Source organism: Geotrypetes seraphini, chromosome 9 (assembly GCF_902459505.1).
Source record: "Geotrypetes seraphini chromosome 9, aGeoSer1.1, whole genome shotgun sequence".
Classification (NCBI taxonomy): Eukaryota; Metazoa; Chordata; class Amphibia; order Gymnophiona; family Dermophiidae; genus Geotrypetes; species Geotrypetes seraphini.
The window spans coordinates 20,984,952-20,998,271 of NC_047092.1; the positions used below are offsets into that span (position 1 = coordinate 20,984,952).

The following is a 13,320-nucleotide window of genomic DNA, read 5'->3' on the forward strand; positions in this document are numbered from 1 at the left end:
AGTGTGTACAAATGGGTTGTATGTGGGTATACCAAGCAATAGGAGATTCTACCTCAGTGGTTCCCAACCCTGTCCTGGAGGAACACCAGGCCAATTGGGTTTTCAGGCTAGCCCTAATGAATATGCATGAAGCAAATTTGCATGCCTATCACTTCCATCATATGCAAATCTCTCTCATGCATATTCATTAGGGCAGTGGTTCCCAACCCTGTCCTGGAGGAACACCAGGCCAATCGGGTTTTCAGGCTAGCCCTAATGAATATGCATGAAGCAAATTTGCATGCCTATCACTTCCATCATATGCAAATCTCTCTCATGCATATTCATTAGGGCTAGCCTGAAAACCCGATTGGCCTGGTGTTCCTCCAGGACAGGGTTGGGAATCACTGTTCTACCTTATCAAGGCAGATACTCAAAGAAAGCAGAAAAGGCGACCAGGTGGTACTCAATATCTTTATTCTATGAAGACTCAACACGTACGTGTTTCGGCCTGAAGGCCTGCCTCAGGAGTCTTAATGCTTTGATCAATACACTATATCAGGGCTGCCCAAGTCCGATCCTCGAGATCTACTGGCAGGCCAGGTTTTCAGGATATCCACAATGAATATGCATGAGAGAGATTTGCCTGCACTGCCTTCTCGGTATGCAAATCTCTCTCTCATGCATATTCATTGTGGATATCCTGAAAACCTATAGATCTCGAGGACCGGACTTGGGCAGCCCTGCACTATATGTTGACTGTTCTATCTTATAAAATTATAATGACTGAGTCATCAATCAATCAGAATGATCACTAAAAAAATTGTCCACGATGTGGAGATTAACCCAATTCCACAGAACCTGGGTATACCTGGGTATGTACCCTGTAAGTCAACATGTGCACAATTCAGTGGCTTGGCCACAGGTGGCCTTAAGGACCAGGCCCCCTCCAAACCTTCAGCACCCATTAAATGCCTGTTGGGGATGCCGATGCTCTGCCAGCCAAAGACATTGGCTGCCAAGTCACTCCCCTCCTGCTTTTGCTGCTGCAGGAAACAGGAAATTGGCGGTGTTCCTCTAGCTGCCGATGCCAGGACTCCTTAACCACACTCCATTCACGTAAGAACCAAGCAAGCTCGGGGAGTCACAATGCGACTTCCTGTTCCCTGCAGCAGCAAGAGAAAGAGGGGAACAGCTTGGCAATGAATTTCTTTGACTGGTAGTGCCTTGACATCCCCACCAGCAAGGGTATTTTTAATGTGTGTGTGGTGGTGGTGGGGGAGGGGGGAGAACAGCAAATGTATTGCCCTCCCAAAATCGGAGGCTGGCTACAGCCCTGGCCAATTCTTTTGTGTGCATTAAAAAAAAAGGTTCTAACACACATATGTACAAAATGTGTATGAAAAATTAGTGCGTGAGATAAACTGAGAGATAAAACCACCCAAAAATCATGACAAATTCAGAAAATGCATAAACCAAATTGTTTTGGGGGCTTGTGACATCCTTAACGCACTAGACCAGGGATAGGGAACTCCGGTCCTCGAGAGCCGTATTCCAGTCGGGTTTTCAGGATTTCCCCAATGAATATGCATTGAAAGCAGTGCATGCAAATAGATCTCATGCATATTCATTGGGGGAAATCCTGAAAACCCGACCGGAATATGGCTCTCGAGGACTGGAGTTCCCTACCCCTGCACTAGACGCAGGGGTAGGCAATTCCGGTCCTTGAGAGCCGGAGCCAGGTTAGAATTTCAGGATCTCCACAATGAATATGTATGAGATGGATTTGCATGCACGGCCTCCTTGAGATGCAAATCTATCTCATGCATATTTATTGTGGATATCCTGAAAACTGACCTGGCTCCGGCTCTTGAGGACTGGAATTGCCTACCCCTGCACTAGAGGAATCCACGAACTGAGGTAGCCAAACCAAGGAGATATGATTGTCCAGTATTTGAGATATGAGATGAGGAACCATGTCAAAGCCGGAACAGTTTCAGACTGAAAGGGAAGTAATTTTCCTCACAGTGTGGTGAATGCTATTTCCTCACAGACCTCAAACATCAGTATGCAAAACTCAACTGCATATGCTGTGATAGCAAGGAGCAAGAAGTAGTGAAATATAGGCACTTTGGTTATAATTCTAGTTGGTTATAAATAGACAAAAAACAAGATAAAGAAAATAAGATATTCTCGTACGTACGGTATCATCGTTTCTCTACTTTGGTTTGTTTTATTTCTACGTAGTTTCCAAGTTTATTTTAAAAAATTCTTATACCGCTCAAACGGACTTCTGAGCAGTGTACAATAATAAAAACAGTAAACTTCTTACATTTACAAGAATCAAGGTTAAAAACTGCGCAACAAGACAACAGGGGAGGTTAGTAAACAAAAGACTACAATCTATGACAGACAGAAACGAACAGTAAAGAGGGGAGAACTACAGTATTTGATAAGAAAGAAGAATAAATCAGGGGCAAACAGTAGGTGGGAAAGTAAAATTTTCAAGAAAAAGTAAAAAAAATACAAAATTTTATATGGTGCAGCTCCTACTTATCTGGCTAATAGGTTTTCCATAGCTACGCACAAATGCAGTAGAAAAACTCATGCTCTGTTCAATTTCCCTTCTGTAAAAGGTTGTAAAAGCAAGAAATTCCTAAATCACTCTGTAGCATCTCAGGCAGCTTCTCATGAAAAATAATTTTGATCATTGTTGCTCACAGCTGTTTCTTACAGACATTTTAGAAAACACCAAATACCTGACTAGCTGACTCATTCAAATATACGATTATGTTAAATGTTTATAATCTTTTGTAAACCGCGTAGAACTTTTTGGTAACGCGGTCTATAAGTATAATGTTATGTTATGCTATGGACCAGTGGTTCCCAAACCTGTCCTGGGGGACCCCCAGCCAGTCAGGTTTTCAAGATATCTCTAATGAATATGCATGAGAGAGATTTGCATATAATGGAAGTGACAGGTATGCAAATCTCTCTCATGCATATTCATTAGGGATATCTTGAAAACCTGACTGGCTGGGGGGTCCCCCAGGACAGGTTTGGGAACCACTGCTATGGACTAACATAACTACCACACCAGGTTATCCATTCGTTTTATACCAAAGAATTCCGATATTTGTTCTCACATTGCCAGGATACCAGTGACTGCTGTTAAGGCTCTCCTTTACAAAGCAGCGCTAGAGTTTTTAGCACCGGCTGTGGCGGTAAGACCTCCGACGCTCATAGGAATTCTACGAGCATCGGAGTTCTTACTGCCACAGCTGGCGCTATAAACGCTAGCGCGTCTTTGCAACGGAGGAGATAAGTGCGCCTTGCTAGTCTAGCAACTTTGGGTTGCACACAATGTCCTGTCTCTCTCACACACTGCTTCTTTTTTTTTGGCTGTCTCTCACGCTCTACGTTTTATCCTCTCTTTTCTCAGGTGCGTGCTCTCTTCCTCTTGTCCCTGGCAGACTTTTCAGCAGCTGCTATTCTCATTGTCACAGCGATCATCCAGCTTCTGCCCGCAGCCCTTTTCATTTTGGTATATGAGATCTGTCCCTATGGACTGTTCCTCGCTATGGTAAGTGTTTCACTATTCATACCGGCAACACTCTCTGTTTATCCAAGCTTTATGTCAAAAATGACAAAGACTAGGGGGACACTCGATGAAGTTCCAGGGAAACACTTTTGAAACCAAGAGGAGGAAATTTTTTTTCACTCAGAGAATAGTTAAGCTCTGGAACGCATTGCCAGAGGTTGTGGTAAGAGCGGATAGCATAGCTGGTTTTAAGAAAGGTTTGGACAAGTTCCTGGAGGAAAAGTCCATAGTCTGTTATTGAGAAAGACACGGGGGAAGCCACTGCTTGCCCTGGATTGGTAGCATGGAATCTTGCTACTCTTTGGGGTTCCGGAATCTTGCTTACTCTAACATAACAGAATGTTGCTATTCTTTGGGATTCTAGATTCTTGCTACTCTTTGGGGATTCTGCATGGAATGTTGCTATTCTTTGGGGTTCTGGAATCTTGCTTAATAACAGAATGTTGCTACTCTTTGGAGATTCTGCATGGAATGTTGTTACTCTTTGGGGTTCTGGAATCTTGCTATTCTTTGGGGATTCTGCATCAAATGTAGCTGCTCTTTGGGGTTCTAGATTCTTGCTACTCTTTGGGGATTCTGCATGGAATGTTGCTACTCTTTGGGGTTCTGGAATCTTGCTATTCTTTGGGGATTCTGCATGGAATCTTGCTTACTCTAAGATAACAGAATGTTTGCTACTCTTTGGTATTCTAGATTCTTACTACTCTTTGGGGATTCTGCATGGAATGTTGCTACTCTTTGGGGTTCTGGAATCTTGCTATTCTGTGGGGATTCTGCATGGAATGTTACTACTCTTTGGGGTTCTGGAATCTTGCTTACTCTAAGATAACAGAATGTTGCTACTTTTTGGAGATTCTGCATGAAATGTTGCTACTCTTTGGGGTTCTGGAATGTTGCTATTCTTTGGGGATTCTGCATGGAATGTTGCTGCTCTTTGGGGTTCCAGAATCTTGCTTACTCTAAGATAATATAATGTTGCTACTCTTTGGGATTCTAGATTCTTGCTACTCTTTGGGGATTCTGCATGGAATGTTGCTACTCTTTGGGGTTCTGGAATCTTGCTATTCTTTGGGGATTCTGCATGGAATGTTGCTGCTCTTTGGGGTTCCAGAATCTTGCTTACTCTAAGATAACAGAATGTTTCTACTCTTTGGGATTCTAGATTCTTGCTACTCCTTGGTGATTCTTCATGGAGTGTTGCTACTCTTTGGGGTTCTGGAATCTTGCTATTCTTTAGGGAATTCTGCATGGAATGTTGCTACTCTTTGGGGTTCCGGAATCTTGCTTACTCTTAAGATAACAAAATGTTGCTACTCTTTGGGATTCTAGATTCTTGCTATTCTTTGGAGATTCTGCATGGAATGTTGCTACACTTTGGGGTTCCGGAATCTTGCTATTCTTTGGGGATTCTGCATGGAATGTTGCTACTCTTTGGGGTTCTGGAATCTTGCTATTCTTTGGGGATTCTGCATGGAATGTTGCTGCTCTTTGGGGTTCCAGAATCTTGCTTACTCTAAGATAACAGAATGTTTCTACTCTTTGGGATTCTAGATTCTTGCTACTCCTTGGTGATTCTTCATGGAGTGTTGCTACTCTTTGGGGTTCTGGAATCTTGCTATTCTTTAGGGAATTCTGCATGGAATGTTGCTACTCTTTGGGGTTCCGGAATCTTGCTTACTCTTAAGATAACAAAATGTTGCTACTCTTTGGGATTCTAGATTCTTGCTATTCTTTGGAGATTCTGCATGGAATGTTGCTACACTTTGGGGTTCCGGAACCTTGCTTACTCTAAGATAACAGAATGTTGCTACTCTTTGGGATTCTAGATTCTTGCTATTCTTTGGGGATTCTGCATGGAATGTTGCTACTCTTTGGGGTTCCGGAATCTTGCTATTCTTTGGGGATTCTGCATGGAATGTTGCTACTCTTTGATGTTCCAGAATCTTGCTTACTCTAAAATAACAGAATGTTGCTACTCTTTGGGATTCTAGAATCTTGCTACTCTTTGGATTTCCCCAGCCATCTCAATAATGGCCTATGGACTTCTCTTTTAGGAAATTATCCATGTCTTTTTTAAAATCCGCCACGTTAACTGATTTCACCATATTCTCTGGCAACAAATTCCAGAGTTTAATTATACATTGTGTGAAGAAATATTTTCTCCAGTTTGTTTTAAATCTACTACTTAGTACCTTCATTGCATGTCCCCTAGTCCTAGTATTTTTGAAAGAGTGAACAAGCGATTCACATCTACCCTTTCCACTCCACTCATTTTATAGATCCCTATCATATCACCCTTCAGCTGTCTCTTCTCCAAGCTGAAGAGTCCTAGCTGTCTTAGCCTTTCCTCATAGGGAATTCATCCCAAACTTTTTATCATTTTCTTTGTCCTTCTCCCAGCCTTTTCTAATTCCGCTATATCTTTTTTGAGATACGGTGACCAGAACTGCACAAGTATTCAAGTTGTGGCCATACCATAGAGTGTTACAAGGGCATTATAACATTTTCATATTTGTTTTCCATTCCTTTCCTTTAGTCGCATTTGACATTATGGGCCATGCAGTTTTACTGGGAAGGTTAAGTGATATAGGAATTACAGATTATTTTTTGGTTCTGAGGTTTTCTAGAGGGAAGGGTTTATAGTGTGAAGTAAATGGACCAGTTGTCAAAGCCATGGAAGGCTATAAGTGGGGTGCCACAGGGATCCCCTCTGTCTCTGATCTTTTTTAATGTCTTGATGACTTCCCTGAGGAGATTTATGGTTAACGAGGAAGTAAAACATTTATGCAAGAGGATATAACTTTGCTAGTTCCTGTAGCATCAAAAACAACTGCTCCTGTAGGGCTGATACAACTGTGTATAGATACAATGGAACTATGGTCACTGGACTTCAAGCTTAAACTTAATGCAGATTAAAACAAAGATGATTTGGCTTGAAACTATGGAGTTGCCATTGCTAAATAATGCTCTTCCATTGAAAAATATGATTTTGAAATACGAACCAGTTTTGAGGGCGCTAGGAGTTGTTAACATCTGAACCTCAAATTAATTCGCTTAATAAAATAATTTTTTATGGAGGCTGATTCAAGTAAAACATGGGAAAAATGCTTAAGTACTTGAATAAATTCATGTAAACCGTTCTGAGCTCCCCTGGAGAATGGTGGAATGTGGACTATGCATGCTAGGATCAATGATATCCATGGCTGGCGTATAACTATGCCTTGCCTGGTATCCTGCGGTTTTGTATGGGGAAGATAAATTTTAAGAAAAAGATGATATAAATTTAATAGATGAGGTAATAGGGTAATTTGAAAAGATTTATAAAACTCTACAGTGAACCCATCACCACCTGGAGCGGATCCAGCTCTAAGGGACTTCAACGCTGCTTGCAGTTCTCTCATTGATATAGGCTCCTCAAGACTTCCCTTTATATGCTCAGGAATTTTTGGTCCCTCAATTCATTTTAAAAATTCTAAACCTTCTAGGTTCCTTATTTGAATAAGGCTCGAAACTCAATTATTTGCCAATGCCTTCTTATGCTAAGGTATACTTCAGTTGATAATCGCCTTTTAGAATTTTTCTGACATCGGTGTATGATTTAAAGCTTGCTTGTATTTCTGAATTAATTGAATTTGTGCTCTATCCCTACTATAACAGGGACGATTAACGCTGTTGTTTAGACATGTCTATGTTATATGTGATAATCGGAGGGAAACAAGATTTTTATGTATGTGATATGGAAACCGCATAGTTGTATGTGGTATATAAATTTTTTTTTTTAATATAAATAAAAGGAAATATTCCCAACTTCAAAGGTTTCATCAGTTAGGAGACCGTTTATTAAGGTGCGCTAACCGATTTAGTGAGCTAAATGCTAAGGTGCCCATATAATATAATAGTTGCCTTAGCATTTAACACGCCTTAATAAAAGGACCCCTTGGTGTTAGCTTTTGTCATTAGCCAACTGGATTACTATGGGTTTCTTTATTTGAGGCTTACAAAGAAATCAGGGTGCAGACTGCAAATACTTCAGGCTTTACACCAGGAGTGTCCTACCTTTTGGCTTCCCTGGGCCGCATTGGCCCAAAAAAATGTTTCTGGGGCCGCGCAAACGCTGCAGCAAGACAGAGGAGGGAGCCGGCAAGACGGTAAACACCCGGGAGCAGCAGAGGAAAACACTGCATCGCCTTCAACCAGGGCCGCACAAAATACTTCACGGGGCCGCAGGTTGAACACCCCTGCTTTAGATAATGGGATAGAGTGACTCCACTGGCTCCCCGTGGAAGCACGTTTGATGTTTACATTGGGAACAATCCGCTATAATAATCCCCTTAGCGCGCATGCGCACTTCAATCTTCGTAGCTCCGTGCTTCCATGGTGCCGTGCATGCACAGTGCCTGCCTTAGCTGATTTCCTGCCCTGATCTCCGCTGCAGGGTTCTGCTGCTGGGACGCCTCTTCTTCTCACCCCCCCCCGGACCAGCAGCGGCAGCAGCCGTGGTTTCAACAAGCAGCCGCGGGGCATTTGCTAGGCCGGCCCACTTCCATAATGCGAGGCGAGCCAGTCTAGCAAAAGCCCTGAGGCTGCCCGGCCAAGTGGATGCAGGATTATTGGATGTGACTGAAAGAACCAAACATACTGCAGACATGGCTGGCTAGAAAATTAACATTTGCATGAGTAACATAAGCCTCACACAAAGGGAGGTCAGAGCGGCGAATCTCACTGAAACACATCCAGTCAAAGCTCTTCAGTGATGGCAAGGAGGTAGACAATCTACGAATGTATAAATATGAAGAGCAGCAGGACTATCAAAGACCAGAATTAATGTAGGCTGAATGATGCACCATCCAACCTGATCAAGTAGAGTTATGATACAAGAGCTATTCCAGAGGGAGAATGAGTACTACTGGACAGGGGGAGAAAAAAGTAAGGGAGAAAGGCTACTGCTGGACAGGGGGGAGCAAGGAAGGGGTGCTGCTGAACAGGGGGGGAGGTAAAAGGAAGGGAGAAGGGCTACTGCTGGACAGGGGGAGCAGGGAAGGGGTGCTGCTGGACAGGGGGAAGGGAGAAGGGCTACTGCTTGACAGAGGGGAGAGACAAAAAGATTTTTTTAAAAAACCCAGACATACAGTGGGCAGGGAGAGAGACAAAAAGAAAGAAAGAAAGACAGACAGGGAGCCAGGGAGAGAGACAGACAGAAAGAAAGAAAAAGAAAGAAAAAATGCCAAAGTCTACACATCTATTCTAGCACCCATTAATGTAACGGGCTAAAAAACTATTATAAATGGATTGGCTCCTTCCTCTCATATATTTAATTGATTTTTAGTATCCATATACCATTTATAGCCTAAGTGGTTTATATTCAGGTACTCAAGTAGATTTTCCTATCTGTCCTGGTGGGCTCATGCTCTATCTAATGTACCTGAGGCAATGGTGGGATTAAGTGACTTGCCCAGGGTCAGGGATCAGCATGGGATTTGAACCCACAACTTCAGGGAGCTGAGGCTGTAGCTTCAACCACTGCACTACACTCTCCCTCATTTTTATTGAGATACATTGAAGGGAGATTTTGGGGATAGTAGGTTCACTGGATTACCAGGTATATACATATTATTTTTTGGGGGGAGGGGTTGGAGGTGGGGTTCATCTTGGGGCAGAGGATCAAAGGATCAGAGGTTTGAAGGGTCATTTTGGGGCATGAGGGATCAAAGTATCAGGGGATTTTTTTCTGGAGCGGGAGATGGAAGCTAACATCCTTACGTGGCAACTGTCTTTCTTTAAAAGTAACATAGTAACATAGTAGATGACGGCAGATAAAGACCCGAATGGTCCATCCAGTCTGCCCAACCTGATTCAATTTAAATTTTTTTTTTTTTTTTCTTCTTAGCTATTTCTGGGCGAGAATCCAAAGCTTTTCCCGGTACTGTGCTTGGGTTCCAACTGCCGAAATCTCTGTTAAGACTTACTCCAGCCCATCTACACCCTCCCAGCCATTGAAGCCCTCCCCTGCCCATCCTCCTCCAAACGGCCATACACAGACGCAGACCGTACAAGTCTGCCCAGTAACTGGCCTAGTCTCCCATGCTGTCAGTGTGTGAGCCAATCACTGTTTAAGTTCTGACAGGAAGGGAGACATTTTGTTCGCTCCTACTGCTGTGGCGTTTGCTGTTTTGTTCTGACAGCGCACACTTTTTAACATGGCAGTAACCTGCATGCCAAAGCATAGTCTTTTACAAAGCAAACAGCAACAGACTTAAAAATCTCAATATGTATGCTTTGGAAGAAAGACAGGGGACAGGAGATATAATAGAGATGTTTAAATACCTCCGTGGCATGAATGCACAGGAGGTGAGTCATAAGAACATAAGAACTGCCGCTGCCGGGTCAGACCGGTGGTCCATCGTGCCCAGCAGTCCGTTCCCGCGGTGGTCCCCAGGTCAAAGACCAGCGCCCCAACCGAGACCAGCCCTACCTGCGTACGTTCTAGTTCAGCAGGAAGTTGTCTAACTTTGTCTTGAATCCCTGGAGGGTGTTTTCCCCTATAACAGCCTCCGGAAGCGTTCCAGTTTTCTACCACTCTCTGGGTGAAGAAGAACTTTCTTACGTTTGTACGGAATCTATCCCCTTTTAACTTTAGAGAATTCCCTCTCGTTCTCTCTACCTTGGAGAGGGTGAACAACCTGTCTTTATCTACTTTGTCTTGAGTCCCTGGAGGGTGTTTTCCCCTATAACAGCCTCCGGAAGAGCGTTCCAGTTTTCTACCACTCTCTGGGTGAAGAAGAACTTTCTTACGTTTGTACGGAATCTATCCCCTTTTAACTTTAGAGAATTCCCTCTCGTTCTCTCTACCTTGGAGAGGGTGAACAGCCTGTTTTTATCTACTAAGTCTATTCCCTTCATTATCTTGAATGTTTCAATCATGTCCCCTCTCAGTCTCCTCTTTTCAAGGGAGAAGAGGCCCAGTTTCTCTAATCTCTCACTGTACGGCAACTCCTCCAGACCCTTAACCATCTTAGTCGCTCTTCTCTGGACCCTTTCGAATAGTACCGTGTCCTTCTTCAAGTACGGCGACGCAGTATTCAATTGAAAGGAAGCTCTGGAATGAGGGGGCTTAGGATGAAGGGGAAAGGGGAAATGCTCAGGGGTAATCAAAGGAAATATTTCTTTATGGAAAGGGTGGTGAATAAAATAATGGCCTCCTGGTGGAGAAGAAGGCTGCATCGGAATTTAAGTAGAGTTACTTGAATTTTTCCCCGGACATGTCCTCCTTTTGCGGATGTGTCCGGGGGTCCGGACGGTTTTTCAAAACCCAGCACTTTGTCCTCAAATCGCATTGGGCAAGGAGGAAGTCCACACATGGGCGGACTTCCTCCCTGCCTACTACACCGTCTACTCCTTATCAAATCTAAAATGTTCAAATTACCCAACATGTATTACCTAATTTCATGACAATTCTTATGTAATCTGCCTTGAACCACAAGGTAATGGCGGAGTAGGGAGGGGCTAGGGCGGGACTGGGGAAGGATTAGGGAGTTACAGGGCAGGGATGGGCGGAACTGGGTGGGCCTGGGAGAGAGTCTAGGGGGTTGGATTTTCCGATTGGAAAATCTGGCAACCTTAAATTCAAGAAATCTTGAGACAAGTACATAGGATCTATAAGGGAGAGGAAAGGATAGTAGATGGCATGAATGGGTAGACCAGATGGCCTTTATCTGCTGTTATTTTCTCGGTTTCTATGTGTCTGCTTTAGTTCCTGGATATGGCATGAATCCATGGTCTAGAGACCACTGTGGGCAGAAACTCCCCAAAAAAAAAAGAACTTGAGAACTGAAATATATTTATCTAGCAGAGTGAAAAAGAACTAAAGACCTGCAATTGTGTCTTGGTAAGGGAGTCTTTAATACTTGGTCCTAGTTTTGATGAGATACTATCTTAATAGCCTGTTGACAATGTTTTTCCTACAGTAACTAAGCTTCTTTTTTCTCTCACTCTGTTCTTCTTCCCCTTCCTCAATCTCTTCCTCTCATTCCTCCATCCATCCCTTCCACATTCATCTTCTTCTTCCCTCCTATCTATTCTTCTTTTATCTGCTCTTCCTGTCTTTCCTCTCTCCTCTTCCGCCGGTCTTCTCCCCTCATCCTTTTGCCTTCCTTTTTCTCCAGATGTTTTATGCCATCTCCTTCCTGATGGCCATTGTATATGCATGTGAGACTCATCAGATGGTGAAAGGCTGGAGAAGTTCTTTTGCATCATATCTCCAGGTACAAGTCCCTTTCCTCCACTCCCATGTATTTCCTTCCTTGTCAGTGTGACTAGACTGTATCAGGGTTCTACCTATTCAATATATATAAACATACCACTTCATAGGAACAGTGCCTCCACTAACACCATTTTTTTCAATAAGAACTAGACTCGGGAAAAGGCCTTTTCCCGAGTCTAGTTCTTATTGAAAAAAATGGTGTTAGTGGAGGCACTGTTCCTATGAAGTGGTATGTTTATACATATTGAATAGGTAGAATCCTTTGAACCACTTTGGGTGATTCTTTTGAGTATCAGGGTCCAGATGTTCCTCTGTATCTGATTTGTAGGTCCCACATCCCCTTTCCTTCACTCTCACCTCTCCACATCAGAATTTCCTCTCTTTCCCAGCATAAATACATTGTTAGGTTCAGATGTGTAGGTACAGGCCTGCTCCCCACCCCAGTGTATAGTACACTCCGATTGCGAGCTCGTCTTCATAGCCACAGGGATGCCCTAGGTGTAGGGTTACCATATGGCTCCAGAACAAGGAGGACAGATTGAGACATCTGGGTTTTATTTCCATTGCTTTCAATGAAAGTAAAACCCGGATGTCTCAATCCATCCTTCTTTTTCTGGAGCCATATGGTAACCCTACCCAAGGTGACCACCTAGTTTGCCTAATGTCACATTCCCTCACTTCTCCCCACTCTCCCTAGCTCTGAGCTCGCTAGAGAATGACACGGTGACAAAATTCATCACCGTTCCCGTCCCCGCGGATAACCGCGGGAAATAATCCCATGTCATTTTCTAGTGTCTATTTCAACCTCGGTCCTTCTACACCGGCATTCTTCAAAGCAAAGCTTGAGGGTCAGTGGTTGTGGCCATTCATACTCTGATTCTTATGTGAGCCAAGGATAATGAAGCCATTGTGACATCACTGATGTGATTGGCTCTTAGGCACTGGTGGACTGAGGCATTATGACATCACAATATCTGCTCTGGATACCAGAGACTGTCATTCTTCAGTGTCTGTTTCAACCTCAGTCCTTCTACACCAGCATTCTTCAAAGCAAAGCTTGTGGGTCAGTGGTTGTGGCCATTCATATTCTGATTCTTCCCTCTCTCCTTAAAGAATGACATGAAGATAGTTTCCCGCGGTTATCCGCAGGGACGGGAACGGTGATGAATTTTGTCACCGTGTCATTCTCTACTCCTGCTGCCAAGTAACTTTTTACCTTCTCACGTTGACTCCACACAGTGACATCCTAAAGCACGACACATTAGCAGCAACACCTGTTTCACTTCGAGCCTGGAAAACACGGAATCAAAGGTTCGCATTTTCCCCTCACAGCTACGATACATCCTCATTTGTTTAGAAGGTGTACTCATATTTTAAAAGTTCCTCAAACACCTCAACATGCCTGTAACACCCACCCACACCTTTTATCACACACCAAAACTGATGAACTGTAGAGAAGGAAGTAGCTGGGGAAGATAAT

General features: G+C 43.4%; 1 protein-coding gene across 3 annotated transcripts in view; it reads left to right on the plus strand.

Moving 5' to 3' along the window:
* Positions 1-13,320, plus strand: part of LOC117366575 (transmembrane protein 116-like) — a 61,798-nt gene that overhangs the window by 20,183 nt on the left and 28,295 nt on the right. For all 3 annotated transcript variants that reach the window (XM_033958074.1, XM_033958075.1, XM_033958073.1), the window contains 2 exons: positions 3,422-3,562; positions 11,743-11,841. In XM_033958074.1, coding sequence (XP_033813965.1) covers positions 3,422-3,562; positions 11,743-11,841 — 240 coding nt within the window. The remainder of the gene's footprint in view (positions 1-3,421; positions 3,563-11,742; positions 11,842-13,320) is intronic.